Source organism: Lissotriton helveticus, chromosome 3_1 (assembly GCF_964261635.1).
Source record: "Lissotriton helveticus chromosome 3_1, aLisHel1.1, whole genome shotgun sequence".
NCBI classification, from domain to species: domain Eukaryota; kingdom Metazoa; phylum Chordata; class Amphibia; order Caudata; family Salamandridae; genus Lissotriton; species Lissotriton helveticus.
This window is the reverse complement of record NC_136061.1, coordinates 2,098,941,880-2,098,964,598: the sequence shown is the minus strand read 5'-3', so window position 1 is coordinate 2,098,964,598 and position 22,719 is coordinate 2,098,941,880. Positions and strand designations below refer to the sequence as shown.

At 46.4% G+C, this 22,719-nt stretch overlaps 1 protein-coding gene across 2 annotated transcripts in view; it reads left to right on the top strand.

The window, feature by feature from the left end:
- MAN2A2 (mannosidase alpha class 2A member 2) overlaps positions 1-22,719 on the top strand; it is a 709,606-nt gene that overhangs the window by 605,487 nt on the left and 81,400 nt on the right. For both annotated transcript variants that reach the window (XM_078683269.1, XM_078683268.1), the window contains one exon: positions 7,647-7,841. In XM_078683269.1, the coding sequence (XP_078539395.1) occupies positions 7,647-7,841 (195 nt within the window). The remainder of the gene's footprint in view (positions 1-7,646; positions 7,842-22,719) is intronic.

The following is a 22,719-nucleotide window of genomic DNA, read 5'->3' as shown; positions in this document are numbered from 1 at the left end:
TAGGAAATCTGTTCTGCAGTGGGCAAATCTAGCAGGGTGTCCCGCCCTTCGCTAAGGAACCTTCCCCACAACCCCGCTCCCCAATCTTTCTCAGGGACCCGGTGGGAGGACATGGCTACCTCATATGCCCTAAACCACTGTCCTATGTCATCCCCCCTAAAGAATTCTTTAACTATATCTTTGGGGATGTACACCTTGGACTCTACCTGCACCGGCGTTGTGCTGCCACCAGAAGGAGCTGTTCCCAAACCTCTTTGATCCAACTCCTTCATTCTCAGGTCATGGTCCAGCTGGCGTTGCTGTGCCTCCATGGCCAATCTTTGCTTGTCCATTTCCAGTTTTTGTTTTTCCATTTCCATTTGCCCAGATAATCTTGCCATCTCCATTGCATGTGCCCTGTCTGCTGCTCTGTCTGCCAGCTCCTCTGGTGACAGGCCTCTGGGGGGCTCTACAGCGCCATCTGGTGGAATGATATCCACCGGGGTCTGTGGATCTCTTGACTCCCTCCAGGCTCTCAGCGCCGTCACGAGTTGGGTCTTGTTGCTCAATCCACTTTTGGCAATTCTGCATTTTGTGCAGAGATCTTTCAGCTGGTCATTGGTTAAGCTCCTCAAGGCTCCCTCTCTCCAATCTATGTCATCTGCTCCAGAGAAGGTAGAGAGCGCTCTTCCGGCAGGAAGTGAGCCAGGCATGGCTTTAGTAATGGCAGATGTCTCAACAAAATTAGCAAAAAGGAACTGGAAACCTGTGGCTGCGTTATAGATCTGCTCTCCCTATGTGGTGATCAGTAATTCACTGTATGTAAACTACAAATGCAAATTCGCAAATCCTCACCGCTGCGTCCAATGTTAGAATTGGGGGTCTCTGGTTGGCGCAAGTAGGTACTTGTGACAAGCAGGGACCCTCTCCTCTAAGTCAGGGCAAAGGATGACCCTTCAGAATTACCCTTGCTCACCCTCTAGGTGCGTGGCGTGAGCAGCCAAGGCGATTCTCCAGGCGTTAGTCAGTTAAGCATTTGTAGACACACACACAGTAAAATATACCAATCCCCCCACAAATGGACACCAGGCTGTGAGTATATAAAAATACGCTTCTTTATGTAAAATATATATATCTCTTAGGTCAGACTTATCACAAGATCAAATAACGTTTTTGGGGTGCCCACAGGTTGTAAATAGGCAAGCTTTCTTTGTTGTAATTCAAAATGTACTTTCAGTCTTTAAAACGGATGTTTCCCTGCAGTGTACCTTCCAGGAGGGTTCTCTTGAGTCCTGGGGAATATTGGGGGTCACACTGCTCCTTTCCAACTTGTTGCAGCCTGCCCAGGGGCTCCGGGATACTCTTGGCCTGTTCCGGGCCGAGATCGGGGCCCGACCGCCCAAAGCTCACGCTTCCCGCGTGGGACGCGTTCGGCCCTGCCGGGGCTGTCGATGCGGGCGGCCCCCACGGGTCTGGGGGGCTCAGGCAGGGGTGAGTGTTGGCCTCGGGGCGGCCCACGGGAGGCAAGGGCCAAAGGACCTGGGGCCGCTTCTGTCACTGCGGCCGGGGCGCTGGATGCAGCCTGTGACTTCTCCTGCCCGCCTGGATCGGATTCCAGCGGGAGGGGCTGAGGCGCTCGCACAGAGCGGAGCGGCGCCGCGAGCAGGGACAGAGAGCGGTGCGAGTCAGCTGCGAAAGGCGGCTCGCACCACAGCTGATCTGGAGGCCGGGGGCACTCGTAGGCAGGGCGGCTGGCACAACAAAAAGGGCAAAAACAAACGTTGCGGGCCCCGAGCCCGTTGACGGTCTCGGTGGCGGCTTTCCTCCGGGGACAAAGGCGAGGTGCCCAGCGGCTCAGGCAGAGCGAGGCTGGCACCCGAGGCGTCCGTCCAGTTCGGAGGTCTGTCCCCTGGGTCTGTTTGCGTCCGGTGGGGATTTCTGGCGGGAGGGTGAGGCACCGCAGCGGGCCCTCTTAGGCGGTCGACACAGCGATCCCCTCAGCGGGGGAAGAGCGGCTCAACGGAGCGGAGCTCTTCCTCGGCGGGGACGAGGAGACACAGTCGGTCACGGCCTCAGGGAGGGGCTGGGGGGCACCACAGCAGCGAGCCTTCCAGGCGGTCAACACAGCGATCTCCTCAGCGGGGGGAGAGCAGCTCAACGGAGCGGAGCTCTTCCTCGGCGGGGACGAGGAGACACAGTCGGTCACGGCCTCAGGGAGGGGCTGGGGGCACCAAGGTCACAGCTCCGGCAGTAGTAGATATCCCGGTTAATTACCGGCAGACGAGCAGAGGCAGGTTGAGCCAGATGGTCCTGTGGCTCAGGTCAGGGGGCAAGCTCAGTCAAGCCCTTGGAGAATGTTTAAGCACAAAGCAGCAAAGTCTTTTCTTATCAAGTCTTTTCCTCTCCTTTCTCAGCAAGGCAAGCAGCAGGCCAGTTCTCCCAGCGTCTCTTCTCCTTCTAGTCGGGCAGAGGTCCTTCGTGGTGAAACAGGATTCTAATTTACAAGGAGCAGGGCTCCTACTTTTATACACAGTTTCTTTTGTTCTCACTGGCCAGGGGGGCCTCTGCATAACTGCTCTCAGCTCCTGAGCACTTGTGGTGGGTACTTCTGCTTCTGCATTCAGTGTGAGGGCAGGCACATCAGCCGCTCCCCAGGGGGGCGGAGCCGGCATTGTGAAGACAGGGGCAGCCTGAGCACTCTGTTGACAAGCTTCGGTCTTTCCTGGGCCAGGTGCAGGCTGAGTCATCAGTCGCTCCCCAGGAGGGCGGAGCCAGCATTGTGGTGGCAGAGCACAGCCTGATGCATCATTCAGGGGAAACTCCCACCACCCACTAAGGTGTCATCTGGCTATTCACTACCTGTCAACTCCCAGCCCTGTCACTCACACGCACCAGACAGTCAGATCCACATCCAAGCAGAGGCGGGCTGAAATGGTTAGGCAAGCAAATGCTAACTTTCTAAAAGTAGCATTTGCAAACACAGGATATTAAAATAAACTTTACTAAAATAAGTATTTTATTATTCTGAGTTCAGGCATACTAAACATTAATTTCTACCATGTTCCCTGAGCCTGCTGGGATTATAGAGTGTAATAATTCCAGCAGCCCATCTGGCCTAGAAGGGAACTGGTAGCCTTACAATAGTGAAAAACGAATTTGGCAGTAATTCACTATTAGAACATGCCACACACATCTGGGCATGTTCTACCTTATACTTACAATGCACCCTGCCCTCAGGCCTACCATAGGGGTGACTAATATGAAGTTAAGGGAAGGTTTAGGGGCTGGCAAGTGTGTGCACTTGCCCAGCCAGCATGACAGTACCAGACTGTACGCAGGTTCTGCAATGGCAGACCCTAGACACGTTTTAAGGCTGCTTCTGTGGGTGGCGCAACCAGCGCTGCAGGCCCACTAGCAGTATTGGCATTCACAAGCCCTGGCACTCCTGGTGCACTTTACTGGGGACTGACAGTAAATCCAATGAACCAATCAGGTATATCAATCACATGTACACTTTACAGTAGGGAGCACTTGCACTGCGGCACGGGTTGGCCGTGGCGCAGTGCCCTGAGTAGCGGACACCAGCAAAAACATCTGAGGCACAACAGCAAAAAGTGGAAGGGAAACTCACGCCAAGGTGCCAGGTCTAACATTATGTGTGCAGAATTTCCTGTGCCTTAGTTTCGCTGTAGAATACAATTCTTATTATGAGATCCCTAACTACCATATTGTCCCTAATATGAGTGCAGATGCGCTGCACCATCGGTTTGGATAGGAAATCTTTTGAGAGCCTTGCCTGTATTGCCAACTGTGATGATGTTCGAGGGATGTAACTACTGCATTTCATTCCCAGATGAAATAATGCATATTGTTCTTGATGCTGCATTATTAGGATAGTGAGTAACCTCTTAGTAATTTCTGCACAGTGCTTATGATTTACATGCTCTGGTCATAATCTGCTACATTTTGTGCCCTGATGTTTTGATGTATGTGGGTTTACATTGTCAAGTTTTGCATAATATACCCAGCAGTTATGATCCATGTGTTCTTATGTTGCATTTTCATGCCCTGATACCATAAGGTATGTCATGGAAGATCTTGCCTTATCAGGATAATGCGTACTAATTCAGGATTTGCATAATCTGCACAGTTTTTAATATTCCTTTCGTTTTGTACAATATACTATATATTTGTATACAATCCTGTGTGGAGTCTATTTTGTGGTGTATCTATTGTATCACTGGTGTGAGTGTGTTGTGCAAATGCTTTACACAATGCCTCTGTGGATAAGCCTGCCTGCTCTGTGCCAAGCTACCGGGGTTGAGCACAGGTTATCTTTGGTGTGTAACTTACTTGCCCTGACTAAAGTGGTGGGTTCTGCCTGGGTTAGGTGCATACCCTAACCAATCCAAAACCCCATTTCTGAGAACCACCATTGACAAAGACTGAAACCTCTATGCCTGCATCTGTAGTGACCACTCCTTTAGGGGCAGTTACTATCATGCGTTCTACAACCCTGACTGCTGGGACAGTAATAACTTCCACCTCAGCTACCCATATTACTACAATAACCTCAGCTTTCCCACTCACACAAGTTACTTTGTTGGCTGCCTCTGTTACAAAACAACACCGATAAGATCACTTATAAATCTTTCCTCGGACAATCAGCAAATCAGAGCCACCATCGCCTCGCCTTCACCAACCGCATTAATAGCAGCACCAACAACACCAAGGAAATCTTTACCTTAGTGAAGGACTTTAGCTCTCCAGCCCCAAGCTCCTCCAATGGTTCCCCTCTCAGGATTTCTGCACCTAGCTGTCCCTATTCTTTAGCAACATGATCACTAGCATCTACAAAAACTTCAAGATCTAACCAGACCCTTCCAACTTCGCAGTACTCATGCCCATCTCTACCAGCACCCAGAAGGCCAGCCTGATCCCCAACCCAACATCACCATTCAAGAAACCACAACAGCCATATACGCTCCAAGCACCCTCGGACCCCTGCCCTTACCACGTCCTCATCAAAGGACTGGACCCCTTCAATGCAGCCTTCCCCTCAATCTTGACTGAATAAATCATCACAGCCACCTACCCAAGCACCTGGAAACAACCCACAGTCCCCCGTCTCCTCCGCCCCCAAGAAACAATCAGCAGACCTGAAGAAGCTAGTCAAATACTGGCCCATCTCCTTTCTACCCTCTAGACAAAAGTAATCAAAAAAGATGATAAGCGCCTATCCACCCACATCACTGACAACCACCTCCTGGACACGACCCATTCCAGATTCAGGCCCCCTCACATTACAGAGACTGCCCTATCACCACCATGGACGATATCTGGATGACACTTCAGCTCTCATCATACTGGATCTTTCCGCAAACTTCTACACCATCTCCTACCCAATCCTCATTCAACTGTGCCCGAAGCCGGCATCCAGGGTCCGGCACTTCGCTGGATTTGCTCCTTACTGATAGGCTGCTCCCTTCTAACTGATAGGTCTTTCTTGCTAACCAGAACTGTATTTGATTCTATTTAGGTTCAGTTTGCATATAGCAACAACTGGACAGGTCTGTCATGGCATTGTAAGTAGACCAAAGCGTACCCTTTGTACTACATTGTCTCCCCTTGCTGGCCCATACCATCGTCAAATCCAGCTGTGTCATTATAAAACTATCACAAAGAGGACCCATGCTTATCTTGCTGACAAGCTCGCCATCTCTTGTCAGTCTTGGCACACCCATATGCCAGCAAACCACCAGACTACAGATTAAAAAGTGTAAAAAACATCCCTGTACATATCAGGACCTCCCCAACTCTGCTTCAATTTGTGAAGGAGTTGAAGGCTCACCTCTTTAAAACCACTACATCACTCGTCCCATCCTTAACCAAGCTCCAACATCATCCTCTCTTACCTGTTGACTTTATGCTTATCTTCAGCCATATACAGTGCTCCACTGCTTTTTAGCTACGTTTGTGCTATAGAAACATAATTGACATTCATACATGTGTTTCCCTGAAACAGCATAAAGTGTTCAATGTAAGTCAAGAATACTAGAGTATACACATGGATCATATTGGGATGGAGGGTCAATCTTGACATACTTTATGAATAGATCTGCTGCACCAGCAGCCTCTAGGTGAATCCAGGAGTAAATCGCCTCCTGAGTATATACTGGGCCTGCTCCAACAAAGTATGAAATTGTGGTAGTCAGGGCATCTTAGGAAGGTTGAAACCATGAACACCTCTAGTTGGTTGGACTTTTAGTCATATAATGAGGTGAATGTGTTAACTGTAGTCTATACATGTTTATCAATTTGTTTTCAATGTCAATTGCTATATTGAAATACTGCTGTTAACACTGAATACCGTATCGAGAGTTCGAAGAAGAAAATGCGGAGAATAATTCAAGCTTGTCAATCTATTAAAAGAAGCCAATGGTGCAACACTGTAGCACAGGTAAGTAACTTTTTCTTTATCTTCATAGATTCAAGCACTTCATTAAAGAACGAGCAACCAACATTGAAATAGCAAGAAAAAGCTGTGTTTGAGAAATGGTTAAACAAAATGATTCGTACAAAGAAATTCGAAAAAACTGATGCTAAGCGAGTGGGGGCAACTAAACCAATTCTCTCGGATTTGCAAATATCTTGTTGAATGTTGAATGGAGGGACGATAAGAGTAATTCTGTTTCGTTTAAGATTCTATGTCAAGGTTTTAAAAACTTCTTGAATTTTGCTTAATAAGCTATGAAATGGGACATGTTAATGAGTTTTTATTGGTTTTATTGGGTGTTTAGGGCCACCGTTTTCTTTTCTTTTTTATTGATTGATGTAATTGTGCTAACATGGAATGTCTTTTCTGAAAGCTCTGCTCAATAAAAATGTAATAAAAATAAAAAAAATAGATTCAAGCACTTTAATTGCAAACTCAAGCCCATACCATTTATATCTTCCATTGTGATTCTTTTAGTTCATTCTTATCCTGTGGAAGTGTATTGGCTCTGGCACATTGTGTACCTTCTGACAATGTGAATGTGTATTTGCAAAATGTACTACCTAGATCATTAAAAAGTATGCATTTTTCGGGCAAGACACCGGCTGAGTCTTAACCTCCATAATATGGTATTGTGCTTCTTTATGGGAGTAGATCATGGGGTGTTTATGTAATTTTGCTTTGGCTGTTTTTCCATTTTCATCTCATAATCGTTACTTTTTTCATCCTTCTACCATCCCTCACATTCCATCATTCCATGTACGTTTTCCATCCCCCTCCATTCCTCTGGCGACATCTGTTTAACTCAATTTTGTCAACCCATTTCCCAACTCTTATCATTACCTGCTCTGTAATCCCAGCATCACCATCCATCTAGTTTTCTTTCCAAACTAGTCTCTGCATTTAGGGGACTGGTCTTTTCCATCAGCAAGAACAGCAACGAAGAGGTAATGCTTCCATTGTGCTCTGGCTAGTTTTAGCTCCTTTTAGTGGTGATTAAAAGGTTTAGTTGTATAATAGCGTACCTAGTAGTTGTCTATGGTGAGCCACTTTTATTATGTGGCTATCTGGAAGCATGCTATGTTTTACTAATCCTCTGTATAAAAAATGCAACTGTAGAACTACGCACATGGCTTGTTGCTCTGACATTGTGTTTTTGGCTGTGTTCTAGGTTGAGAATAAACGCTCTGTCAGTCATCCCTCTCTGCTCAGTCATATGACCTCCATGCACCTGAACCATGAGGCAATGGTGATGCCTGTAACCAATGAAAAAGAGAGTGCCCCGGCTCTGAAAGCTTTCCTGCCCCTCTCCTCCCTCCTTCCCTGCGATTTCCACATTCTCAGCATAAGGACTCTACAAGCTGAGGTAAGATTAACATGAACATGGTTAAATTACAAATCTTCAGACACACCATCCTGTGAATTATTTGTAATTCGGGTAATTGAAATAAACCGTCCTCTAAAATACCTACAATTCATCTACAATTATAAAGACTACCTTCTGGAACAACAATTCGTACACATCACCTTTGGGAGTAACTGTAATTCCTACACACCATATTGTTCAATAGATACAATTCATAAAGACCACCTTGTAAAATAACAACAGTTCTAAAAAATCACATTTTGGATTCACAGCAATATACACCATTTTATGAAATAATTGCAATTTACACGTCACCTCGAGAAATAACCATAAATCTCCAGCATTGGATCTATTATAGATATGGGGAGACCCTCAACAAAGCCTTTGTGATAGATAAAGGCAATAAATGCCCTGTGTGGGTCATCCGTTCTCTGACCACAGGCTAAACAGGTGTTGAAGAGCGATCTCTTCTCTTTATATGGCAGTTTGAAATGTCTTCCGGGCCAGATGTAAAGAATATATAAACTCCCTCAGAAATGACTCACAGTGAGTGAAGCTGAAGATATGGCTGACTGTAGTCCAGGGAAGTTAAAGATGGTTACTAGTGACTGTGAGGAAATGGGGTGTATTATATGTGGTGGTTGTGCAACCTCGCTGTGTAATACACTTACCAACCCAACCCCCTTAGGACCAGTAGGTTTTGTTTGTTAATCCTCTATCCTAACCTTGGGCAGCTGATGGCTCTGAGCCATCGGGCTTACACAAATGAACAAGTGTAAAGTATTTAAATAGTACTAAAGCAATTAAAGAAGAAATAACTGTGACAGTAAAAATCAGACAACAATTTATATTTACAAACGCCACCTCTTACTACTGGGCCTCACATTAGCGAAAAGAGATATCGCCAGGGTCTGGAAGGCACCTAGGGCCCCATCGGTGGCTGCATGGAAAAATGGGCAAAATTTTGGTATGGGGCTAGAACAACCCGTTTTCTTTGCCAGGGTATGCCCCCGCAAATACTTAAAGATATGGAAGCGGTGGGCAGACTACCGGGATCTAGAATTGGACCCGCCATAGGACATAGAGGCACGCTTGCCGGACTAATTCACATGCACTTTCTTCGGTGGTGGTGGCGGGACGGCTCGGAGGGATCAGGATCCCCAGGTGTAATGTTACGTGATGTACACATTTATGTGGCATGGGAGCAATCTGGGGAGGGGGGAGTTGGGGGGATTTGTTATAATGTGGTTCGCTAATATCTGTAAAAGTCAAAGTAATTATCAATGTATGTTTGAGGTGTGCAGAGGTCTCTGGAGTGCAGAGCCCTGCAATATATGTGAAACTAGGCAAATAAAATTTGTTTTAAAAAAAATCAGACCACAATTTATAAAAATAAGGCAGAATTTTATCTATTTTTAGACGCCAAAATGAAAAATATTTCCGAGGTTTCCGAAGATACCGTTTTTTTAAGGTAGAGTAAATATGCACTTTTACGTAATAGTGAACAAGCTTTGGCAAATTAACCAAATTTGACACTTTTTGAAGAAAAACTTTTGGCAGTTGTATTATGGTCACTTAGCGTTACTTTGGGCGACCAACTCTGGCAGGGAGCCAGTCAAGGGGACCAGCGAGGTCCTTAAAAACCATTACCTCAGAACGAAAGGCAGTGTTCAGTCCACTTACAGCATCTGGGGCTCCTTCCGTGACTTCTATGGAGTGATGCTGCGGTTGACTGGGTCTCCCTCTGACTACTTTTTAGTCCATAGGCTTGGTGAGGCGATGCTGGCCACAGGAGTCATTGTCCCTGGAAGTCCTCTCAAGCTTGGCAGAAGTCCAAGTGCAACTGGGCTATTAGTCACCCTGGACAGCAGTTCCCTTCTTTTGGTGGAACATTGCCTTCTGGGCGACCAAGCTGCACTCTGACTGCTCACCATAGTCCAGCAAACACTGGGTCAACTTTTGATGATCCAGTCCTGGTCCCTGGTTCTGCACAGTGGTGATTCTGAAACCTGGGATTACAACTCGACCCAGCAGGCTTCTTCAGCTGTTATGGCCCTGTGCTACTAACAGGAGGTCAGCTAACTGACCTTTGGGGGTCACATGCTTTGACTGGGCTCAGGGACTGACTTCTCCACAAGCAGGACACAGCAGGCACAGTCCCTTCTCCTTTGCTAGACACCAGATTCAGCCTGTGCAGCCTTCATTGGTGCAGCTTGTCTTTGCCGGCTCCATGTTGCAGTAGGGCAGTCCTTCTTCAGTTTTCTTTTCCAGTCCAACAATATCTGGGTGCCAGGGTTTCCTTTTTCTACTCCCAGAAAATGCCCTCAGGGTAGGACCATTTCAATAGCCAATGGACTACTGGGTTGCCTCCCTCCTGATGACCGCTTACTGCAAAATATGCCATCTTGCTATCCCAGAATCCTCCATTCAAGACGGCAGAATCCCTCTTTCGTCATGCAGAGCTCACTAGCCCAAGTCAAAGGTATGGCTACCAAGGGGATTACATGCCCCTGAAAAACCAGTTTAACTACTGGTTCCCCTCTCTATCCCCAATGCTGGTCTGTCTGCCTAAACAATAGAGCACAGTCACAGCAAGTACCCTCTCACTTTCCAAACCCTTCACAGTCTCCAGGTTGTCCTCTCAGCATCAAAGCTGGAAAAGTTCCTTGCAGTGTTTGTTCATTCCTAGACAGCAGAGACCACTATTGAAACTGCAGTGATCAGCAAAGGCAAAGCTGCTATGACATTTATCCCTAAAGACAGAGATGCTCTTCCCAAGTATTTGAGATCTTGCCGTGGGAAATAGAAGTGAACTCAGTAGCCAAATATATTGTGATCAGCACAGTAAAGCTACTATGATTTTTATCGCACATGGAGATGCGGATTTGTATCAAGAAGTTAACCACCATGTCCTCAAGCTGAAGAGAATATCTCCAACTACTCGCCCTCTTCCCCCGTTACCTTTACCTTTCCTTTTCCATTCTTTGTTGCCCCACAACATCATTTGTATAATCTTTGCGTTGGAAAGTGGAGTATTATGCAGTTAGGCCGGTTAGGCTTCACCATGCAATACTCTCACTGTAACCTAAAATAGGTCTTTTGGATTCACACTAATAAAACCCTAGCTCAATTCTGGTAGAGTTCCACAGAGCAGTCAAGCTTTATAAGAGAAACACATTTGAGAGCACTAACATGAACAATAAATAATTGACATGACTTGAAAGAACTCCAACACCAATTTATAAAAATAAAGCAGAGTGTTATATACATTTAAACACCAAAAAGGCAATCGGACAATTATAACCAGAGTTATGGATTTTAGAAGGAAAAATAAATCGATGCAATTCACTACTGCAAAACTTTAACATTGTGGTCAATGGAAAAAAAGTACTAGTGGCAATCGGTCACTTGCAGGCCGTGTTGTGTGGAAGCCACTGGGGGTTCTGGTGATGTGGGCCCAAAGACCAGGCCACAACACTCAGTGGAATTTTACCTGCCTCATAGGGCCCCGTTGCAGAGTTGTCCTGGCTGTTCCTGGTACTGAAGCGGGAGATGCGGGGGAGCTGGTTTTACCACCCAGACGGTGCGTGTGAGGAAATGGATGCAAAACGTCAACAATGGGGCCACTGAGGGGTTGAATTGAAGACACTGTGGTGTTCCCTCAAGGCACAGCGTCGAACAAAGCTAGAACAAATGGCCACCAACAAGCCTTGGCAGTGGCAAGCTGAGCTTGGAGTCATTTCGACGTCCTGGAGTCTGGGGGGAAAACATACACCTGAAACTTGCTGAAGGTCAGGACTATGTTTCATACAATGCACTGGACCATTTACTTTTGGGCAGTCCCTTGGCTGGCCCGATGACCATTGATTCTTTGGTTCCAGGAGCGTGTTTCACCTGCGGACTGCAGGGGACTAGTTCCACTAGTCCAAGGGAGTTCTAGAGTTGCCTTTGGCTCTCAAAGGCATCCCTCTGTGTGGGGAAACCGATGTTTGGTCTCAAACGAGTGGCAGCAGTGCAGTTGCAGGGTAGTTTAATCGGGTGCAGAATTTCATGCCTTTATTTTGTGCAGGTCCTGAAGTCGCAGACTCTGGTCACTTTTTTGACCTTGGTTGGAAGTCAAACCAGATCTGAGGTACAGGTTCCGGGGGTGCCCCTTAAATCCTAGATTATGGGGTGTTAGGTATGTGGGTGCAGGTAGGCAATGGACTACTAACTAGGCGACCACATCCGGAGCGTGTGCCACCTTGGCTACCCAGTACCGTCTATTCTGCCACTTTTAAAAATGGCAGAAACCTTCCTGACCAGGTAGCCCACTGTAGGGGTGTGGTCTGTATACAGAATAACTAAGGAAGAACAATAGCTCCCATTACAATATGAAATAAGTTTGTGGATAGTAATGGGGATCAACAACTGTCATGGAGATGGGCTTTGCCTTTACACTGTGTTAAGTTAGCATGAGTTTATTAGAAATTTAAATGCCATTTTTCCTCTCTGCTGCTTTTGCACACGGCACACAATATTATAAATGTTTAGAGTCTAGCAGAATATTTTGCTTCACACAAGAATAATATATTTTCCTATAGTATCAGCCCTGCTTGGTAAGCTATGTCTGAACAGTGAGTGCCGAGGCCTTCAAGGTTATTTCAATACAGTGGTTGTTGTTCGGTCTGATCAGCGCACGTCCTAGACATAACACATATGCAGCTGTGGCCACCTCAGATTTTGGCGCGTTTAATAATGCACTGCGCAGAGCATGCACACACAGTTTGGAGAACATTAGCATGCAGAGAGCTGGTGTAGAAAATGATGTGATCCCTTTCTACTAGGACCAGAGGTATTGGGCCGCCCTTTTAAACCCACAGAGACCGTCTGTAGATATAATATAATATACTAGCAAGGGAGGATAAGACTGAGGTGCAATTTAGCCTTCTTCCCTTTAGCATTTTAACATGCTTTCTCCCTTTGTATTTTATGGAATAGTAACTATGCTGATAACCTTGTTGCTCATAATATGTTTGCTTGAATTAGCTAAGATACTGCGCTTGAGAACACGGCATTAGAAATAAATATTTCAAACTTGCACGTATCTTCATTTACTCCACGTTTTGGGCTGGTATGATTGTATAACGAAAGAGTGTTCATGTGTTCCACGTTACCGGAGGTGTTCTAAGTCCATGTTCTGGGTTGTCTAATCATTGGGGGTATGGAAGAACCAATGAGACACTGGTTGCTAGTCTGGTATGGGGATTTTGAATACTAAGGTGAACTTTGGTACACCCTAATTCACTGAGGTTCCAAGTCTCTATGCACAGTTCTGTATAGGAGCAGAATCCCTGCGACACAACCAGAAGAAGGTGAGATTCCTTCTGGGTCAGCAAGTGATCACCCAGAATGGGATGATTATATGGTGCCATTATCTGCTTCGTCTTTACCATCTTCTACTTACCTCTCCCAGTCAAACAAACTTAGTGCTTCTTTTATGACCTCAAGGATGCGGCTCAACGTTTCGTATGATCTATCCCAATAGTGAAGTATATGGCAGGAGCAGTTGAAGCTCATGAAGACCCCAACTTCAGTGGCAGCTGTCGTCCCTAAATTGGACAAGAAGTATAAAGTGCCAGACAACACACCACATGCCTCATCGGTCAGCCTCGCCCTGAATCCGTCATTATGCAGGCAGCCCAACGATGCTCAAAGAACCTCTCCACTCCTCATTCTGCCGCTCCAGTTAAGGAAGGTAGACAATTGGACAATATCGGCAGACGCTTCTCTTCTATGGCGGCAACATCTATTAGAGCACCCAATGAGCTGTACATATTGGGGAGATATGACTATCTGATAGGTTCTGATGTGTGAGCAATTTTGGTAGATCTCCGAGAGAATAAAAAAAGGGAGAGTCTTCTTGAGGGTGAGAAACTTTCTCAGAAATTATTGATGTTGCCATGGATAACCACTCCATAGCGTTCTGTCATATGGCGGGCCCACTGTCCTACTTCGCCGAAGTTGGCTAAAGACCACTTTGTTCCTCCCAGAATTACATGCAAAGATTCTTGACATGCGAATTGATGGTGAAGATCTTTTTAGTAAGCATCTGAATGACACCTTGTAATCCTTAAAATCAGGCACGGACACTGCACGATCTCAGTGCAAATTGCAGCTGTGACGTATCTAACCATTTTGCAGAGACAGAAGTACACAGCAGTTTATGTCCAGAGCACCTTACCAACAGAATAGGTACCAACCATATTCTCAAAAGGGTACGGGTCACAATATTAATCTCAACAGCCATACAGAACAGCAGCAGCGTCATCGTACACTCAACCACGCTCATGAGGATGTCCTCTGACTGGAGGAAAATCACAGGACACCTCCATGCTCCAATGATGCTTCTCAAGCACCAGTCACTTCAGTCCCGCCTCAACACTAATTTGGAAATCTTTTCCGTCAAAAGTGTGTTTGACGTAATTCAACACCCTTCACACCTAGCTTTTTTTCAAAAACCTCCTAATTTTCCACCTCGCAGAAAATGTCATCGTCATCTGCCTCTGCTGAAGCAGGAGATTCGTTTGCTTCTCACCAAGCATGCAATAGATGGGGTTCTTGCAAAATAGGATTCTACTCCAGCTTCTTCCTCATCAAAACGAAATCGAGGAAAATGGAGATAGGTGGTGGATTTGAGGCTCTAAACAAATACATCAAGAAACAACCTTTCCGAATGCTATCCTTACAAGAGATTCTGCAAATCTTGAATACAAAGGATTACATTACATCAGTGGATCTCTAGATGCTTACTTTCATATCCCCATACACGTAAAGTAGCACAAATTTGTACGGTTGGAAGTGGCAGGGTGCCATTACCAACTACCAGAGTAGAAAGGAAAACTAAACTCTCTAAATAACATCTACAACAGACAAAGGACTACTACTCCTGTCTCGCTATATGCTATTTTGGCGGCCATCTTTGACTAGTCCTCCACTTTGGTGGCCATCTTAGACTAGTCAGCCTCATCAACTGCCCACACCCAAAACTATCTTCAATTTTTCTTTTCAGGCTTACACCCCTGTAACCTCACACACTCAACCACGCACACCCCCTCCTCTTCTACCTACTCCTCATCTATCATGGAACGCATGGGCAAGCACACATACAAAATTAACTACCCACCTGAGTTATCCAAAAAAAACGCCAAACGCTTCAAACACAACTTCCTGAAGGCCCACCCTGAAACCCCGTTTGTGGACACCTACTTTTCATTGATCAATGGTGCCATGAGCACCGATATCATTCTCTACACTCTCCGTAGAGCACAGTGGAGGAAAGCGCTCCTCTCCATTCTCACTATCTCCACCACCAAAAAATCCGTTCATGGCCTAACACTTTCTATCACACCATCTCAAGTTTTCCCAGGCAGAGCCACCATCACCATCTACAACAACGGGACCATCCTATTCCAATCTACTGATAGGAACCTGGACCTACTCGACAACCTGTTCCCCACCTTCCTAGAGCTCCTCTCCAACCGGCGGACCTCCTTTCCTAACTTCTCAAGCTTCACAACCCCCTCCACTTCCACTTCCAATCTTTAATCTAACTTGCCTAACCTATCTCAACAGCTGAGCGACACACACCTCTCCCATCCACCCAGCGCTGTAGTCAGTCACCCACCCGATGCAACCTCTCCACACCCCTCATCCACGTGCGAAGACTACTCCCCCTCATACATCCCCAGCGCTGTAGTCAGTCACCCACCTGATATAACCTCTCCACACCCCTCATCCAATGGCGGAGATTACTCCCCCTCATACATCCTCCATACCCCCACCTTCCCTACCCCCCACCTCTCACCTCCTATGAGTCTCGCAGAACCCTCCATCGCCCGGAACTTATCTCCCCCGCCCCGCGGCAGGTCCATCTCCCACCATATCTCCCCTCCCACTCTCACTCCCCATTACCCCACTCTCCCAACCGGACTCGCAGAACACACCACCTCCTCTACCTCAACCCCTCCTCCTCGCTCCTCCCCCATTCTCAGCCCCCACCACCCTCTTCACACCCCCACCATCTCCGGCCTTCCCCCATCCCTTAACTCACCTGCGTCGCACCCCCACCTATGCCTCCAACCTCCCCCCTTCCTCATCCACACCCCTCACCCACAATCTCTCTCACCCATCGAATGGCACCCCCCTCACTATTACCGCAGAGCCCTGCACCAACGCTAGCATATCCCCCCCCCCTAGCCAGTTCCCTCTCCAGCTCCCTAATCAACCACTCGCCCACGGCACCCATCCCCTACACCATCCCCAATCCACCTCTGGACATGATTATATCCACCCTCTTACAAGTCAAAGAAGATCTCCACACCATCCGAGATCTTCTTATCACACTCACCAGACAACCCCTACCTACCACCGCCTCCTCACCCAACAAGTCCCTCATCCTCCCCACATACCCTCTCAAGCCATACTCCCCGCGTTGGCCCTCTATCCCCGCTCGCAATCACACCCACCGCCCCCGTCGCGCCCTCAACTCCCTTTCGGACCACGACTTATGCACCCTCCTTCACTCATTTGGCCCTGGTCCCTTAAAGCACACAACCACCACAAACCTCCCCATTCCCACAATTCTCACAAATCCCCTTAGGCCTCCCACTCTAAGCAACAGAAGTTCCGTTCCAAATAATCTCAGAAAAGTCCCCCTCTCTCTAGATCACTCGACCACCCTCTAACCCCCAGACTCAAATGCATCCTACTCAACTGTAGATCGGCCCGAGACACTCCTCCGACATCGCGGATCTCATCATAACAATGGATCTCGACCTAGCCATTCTGACTGAAACGTGGCTAACTGAAACTTCTACACCTATAATGGACATACTAGTCCCCCCCCAACTACCACATCATTAGACTCGATAGGACCGGCAAGACGGGCGGTGGAATTGCATGCATTTTTAGGAGCAACCTCTCTGTTACCATAGTCACCTCCTCCTCCCTCACTTCCTGTGAACTCTTCTGCCTCGATATCTCCAGCGAGGGCAAGCCTGTATGCTCCTTGCATGTCATCTACCACCCGCCAGGGGACAACCTCACCTTCACCCAACAACTCATGGACACGATCTCATCCAATGCCGGTCGGCAGATCACTCAAATTTTCCTGGGTGACTTCAATCTCCACTGGAACGATCAGAAAGACGCAGTGGTGAATAGTCTCAAAACTTTCCTCAATGCGCTTGACCTCTCCCAAATCTGCAACAGCACGACAAAGGCTCGATCCTCGACCTCATCATCTCCAAAGAGGACTCTACCCAATTGGGGTCGATCCAACCCTGTGACTGGTCAGACCACCACATTATCACTTTCTTCATCAACGAAAAAGTTAAACCTAACACGGCTCAACCCACCAAATCCAAGATCTGGAAAAGGGACATGAAGAATCTTAACCCTAACTCCCTGCCTTCCCACACTTGCAGTCTCCTCCTTCCCCCTGCGGGCGCCCCTGATATTCAATCACTGACTGACCTCTACCTCGATTCTATGAACTCAATAATCAATGAAGCTGCCCCCCTGCAACTGAAGAGAGTCTCCACCAAGAATTCGAACCCTTGGTATGATGGCAGACTCAATGAAGATAGACGTGCTATGCGAATGGCAGAGCGCACCTGGAGATCTGACCCCTCAGCACTGCACCTTAAAACGTTGAAGAACAAGAGAAATGCCTACTTTAGGAAAATCTAGCGTTCGAAATCTGACTTCTTTAGCCTCCAGCTGGACCAAGCAAAGAACCGACCAAGAAAACTGTTCGAACTAGTCAAAACTCAAACCAAGATGCAACCTTTACAATCAAACAGCACAACAAGCGATATTCCACACTGTGAAGACTTTTCTGCTTTCTTTAAGCTAAAGACCGACAACATAAGAAGTGATCTCCTCAATGATGTAAGCCGATACTCCAGCCCCATCAGCATGACTACCACTCACCCTAAAAACAACGCATCATGGACGACATTCGACACCTACACTGAAGAAGCAATTCACAAACTGCTCGGCACTTTGAAGCCCTCTAATCACTTCACAGACCCCCTACCTGCTAATGCTGTGAAAGACTTCACCCCCCTGCTCCTCCCACTCTGGACCAAAATCATTAACAGCTCCCTTCAACAAGGACTCATCCCAGACTCCCTCAAGGTGGGGCAAGTCACACCTATACTCAAGAAACCTACAGCTGACCCGGCTGACCTAAACAATTATCGCCCTATCACCAATATCCCCACCTTGGCCAAACTACTGGAAAAATGCGTACAACTCCAATTGACAAAACACATTGATCAGTTTGACCTCCTCAACCCTCATCAATCAGGCTTCCGAGCGAAACACAGCACGGAAACGGCTATGACGCACATAATTGATGACGCCCTCCAAATCCTTGATCGCAACGATTCCTGCCTCCTCATCCTTCTTGACCTCTCCTCAGCATTTGATACTGTCAAACATGAGAACCTACTGGAGCTGCTAAATACCAGAATGGGTTTATCCGGGACTGTTCTCAAATGGTTCACTTCCTTCCTACATAACCGGTCTCAGAAGTTCAAGATCAACAACGTGCTGTCCTCACCTGTGCCTGTAACTTTAGGCATCCCACAAGGATCCTCCCTATCCCCCACATTGTTCAACCTCGTCATGGAACCACTCACCACCTTGCTTCAAGCATCTAATGTACGCTTCCATATGTACGCCGATGACACTCAACTTTACCTCAAGCTACAATCCCCGTCAAGCTTCTGAACGCCACACTCAGAAACACCCAATCATGGTTGGCCGATAATCACCTCAAACTAAATGCTCTGAAAACTGAGTTCCTTCTGATCTCACCTCCCACGAAAATTACCATCACCCAAACCTGGCTCAATCATCTAACTGCGCTCAATGTCCAGCCCACCATCGTGGAATCTCAACATGCAGCAGCACATTAGCAAAGCAACTAAAGGAGCTAACTTCCAAATCAACACTTTGAGGAAACTTAAACCCTTCTTCCCAGCTAAGGACTTCCAAACTGCTGTACAAGCCCTAGTCATCCCTCGCATAGACTACGGAATTGTGGCCCCTAGCGGACTCCCCCTTTCAACAACCGCACCCCTAAGAGCCTCCTTGAACGCTGCCGCGAGACTCCTCACTGGTTCAAGGAAACATTCGCATATATCCCTGGACCTAAAATCCCTGAACTGGCTGCCTTTTGAAGCCAGAATACATCTGAAAATAGCCGTTATGACACACTCGGCCGTACACCACAAGTCACTTAACTACCTCACTCAAAAGCTGACTATATCAGGAGGCTCGAGATCCAATAGAAGTACAACTAATCTACTCCTGAAACCACGTAGATTCCGGGAGGAAAAAACATGCAAACGCTCCTTCTCAGGAATGGCTCCCAGGATCTGGAATGCACTCCCTCCTGAAACCAGACTTATCTCCTCCACGGCACTTTTTAAGAAAGAGGTAAAAGCCATCCTTATGGCCAAGTTCACCTGAACTCTATTGTTGCTGGAACAGAGACTTTTGCACCATTGCTGTAGTACTGGTTACCTGATTGTCTATTGGTATTATATTTTGTACATGACTGATATCCTATTATGCTATTTCACTTACTACCGACTACTATACTGTACCCAATAGTTGGTCTAACCACCTTCTTGTTGCCCCTACCCTTGTCCCTGTAATTTTTAAGAAAGAGGTAAAAGCCATCCTTATGGCCTAAGTTCACTTGATCTCCTTTGTTGCTGGATCAAAGACGCTGCACCGCTTTTGTTTTATTAGTTACTTAGTCATTTACTGGTATTATATCTGTACATGATTGCTATCCTATTATGCTACTATATTGTACCCAATAGTGTATTTAATCACCCTCCTGTTGCCCCTACCGCTGTCTCTGTAAAGCGCTCTGATATCTGCAAAGATCTTGTTGCGCTATATAAAACTTTGAATAAATAAATGAATATATAAAGTGCTTCCTTTTGGGCTACGCTCGGCTCACAGGGTCTCCACGAAATGCATGACACCAGTGAAGGCCTTCTTGAGGAGAAGCGGGTACCAAGTTTTCCCATAACTGGACAACTGGCTCATAAAGGTTCACACATTTTCCTTGGCAATATAATCTACTTGTACCTGTCCGAGGCTATTCAGGACTCTAGACCCCAAGCTGAACAGAGAAAAAATCACCCCTAACTCCATCCAGGTTGGCAGTCTTTCTGTGGGCAATCCTTGATACAACCGTTTACAAGGCTTTTCCAACGGCAGAGAGAATCCACCGCCTCTAGACAAAAACAGCTTCTCTCTCTAGAAGAAAGTTCACTTCTGTCCATACATACAAGTCAATGTTGATAATGATGTCATCTTGTATCCCGTTGCTACCAAACTGTCTTTGTATGCAACCGCAAAATTAAGCAGGAACCGTGCCTCCTCATTCTGATAGCTCTAGTGTGACCAAGGCAGTACTGGTTCACAGAGTTTCTTTTAGTATCAGAGTGTCCATATATTAAATTCCAGCCGACAGAGGATGTTCTCTCCATGAACAAGGGTCAGGTAGTCCATCCACAGATACTTTCGCTCAGCTTATCAGCCTGGCTCCTCATGCCAATGAGTTTGGGACGCTAAACTTGCCAGAAGATTGCAAGTCAACTCTACAGGTCTCGTGTGCTTAAACCATAAGTAAAATGTATGCTAGAAAATTGAACATTTTTTCATTCATGCTGTGTAATCTATATCCATTTTCTTTACTCCAGAGCGGATACTCCCTTATCAGCTGCATCTAGCGGAATCAGTATTTGCACACTCCTCGAAAAAGGTCCATCTGGCTGCTTTTTCCAGATTTCAGAGGCGAACGGGGAGCTCTCGTTAGGGTCCAACAGGCTAATTAAAGAGTACATGAGAGGCCTTTTTTAGAGTTCACCCTCCTGTGAATTCTCTCCCTGTGGTGCAACAGCTCAACACAGTCTTGTCTCAGCTCATGATAGGTCCTTTCAAACCAATTCATAAAGCAGACATGAAATATGTTTCATGGAAAGGATTTTCCTGTTAACACTTACTTCTGCCAGAGGATAAGTGAGATTCATTCATTGACGGTGATATTATGAACTAACTTTAAGTTCATTCAGAAAGTGTCAACTTCGTTTCATCTAAATGAACCTATTGTGTTACCAACATTCGTCAGTTTACCGTCATCCACAGCAGAGAGGTCCTAACACTCTCTAGATCTCAGAAGCTTTCTCAAGTTCTACCTAGATATAACCAAAATATTCAGGAAATCTAATCAATTCCTGATTTTGTTTGATCCACCGGGAAAAGGGCATGCCTTATCACGTTTTTTCATTTGAAAGCAGAAAGACCATTGACTGAAAAAGCGACCGAACATTCTAATAGAAAGGATGCTGCTACTTCAGCCCTGTTTTCAGGCGGATTGTTGCCAGACATCTGCAGGGCGGTGACATGGGCTAATGCCCACACCTTCACGAAACATTATCATCTGGATTCCTTTAAAAAAGCGGATGTCGCAGTTTGGCAGGTGGTGTTAAGTCGCCTGTTTTAGTAAGGCACACATCTTTTCTGTTATGTTCATATATAGTATGTTTATGATGTTTTTTCGCATAAATATATTGCGATTATGTCATGCAATGCTTGTTAGGTTTTCATATGTTCCATTCATACTAATGAAGTTAATCTTGGCGTATGTTTTTTCTTTCATAGTGGGATGGTTTGCCTAACCCACAGCTATTTTTAGATCGAGCCTAGGCAGAGCTTGCGCTGTCTGCAAGAAATGCTGTATTCAATCTATGGGCTGTAAGCATGACCATGTATTGCCATTGGTTCCTTCTGTGCCATTCCGAAATGCTGGCTTTCTATTTGTCCATTGCTCACTAATGTCCCTCCTTTGGGTGCTTGTTTCAGCCAAGGCGATTTCATTAAGGGATTGTTTTTGTTGGCCATCGCATGCTTCTGCCTCACACTGTGCGCGATGGCCCCTTCTCCCGTCTGAGTATCACAGCCTGAAACTGTCTATGCGGATTTGAGCCTAGTCGTGGAATTTTGGTTGGCAGAGGGATTGTTTTGTTTGGTCATCGCACCGCACAAGATTAACATTGATAAAGGAGCTAAAAACAATATGTGCTTACATTATTTTTTAGGTTAATTTGATGTAAAATACACCATGCCAAAAATAAAAACTTGCTTTTTGTAGGCACGAGAAGATGCTGCACCAAGATTCGAACCCAGTTCCCCATGTCCAAAGTCGGCATCTCTGTTATGCCACATCCCCTGTACAAAGCATTGGCTTTTTCTAGTTTTTGTCTCCGTTTTCTCCCGCCTTGGCTCAATGGAAGTAGCAGCTTGAGCTTCTGGGCGTCTCCATGGGAACCAGAAAGTGTGTGTATGCCTACGTCTTGCATGGTACTGAAAAGGGTCCTGTCATCTGCTCCAAACACACCCTGACTATTAATACAAGTACACCTCTCTTCTCCAGTGTTATCACACAGCCCCCGCTCCCCTCCCACTAAAGAGATTATAAAACAGGAGCAGCCGCCCGCTGCCTGCCATTTTTGGCATATTCTCCCACCCTTGCGGGAAGGGTTGTGTCCATAGCATGCAGTGTGTTGCTTGTTAGGTACCCTGAAAAAGGTGGTATTTTGCCCGGACAGAGTCACAAGTATGAACCCCAGTGTCACCCACAAGCATTGTTTATTAAATGGTAAAAATACAAAAGTAAAACCGTAGTAGTGAATGTGTTGTAGTGTAGTTCCTATTTTCCCAATAGGCTCTGTGCATTGGAATAATATCTTCAATAGTATAGACGTAGGACTGTGGTTAACTAGGTCTTCTACTGACGATATTAGAC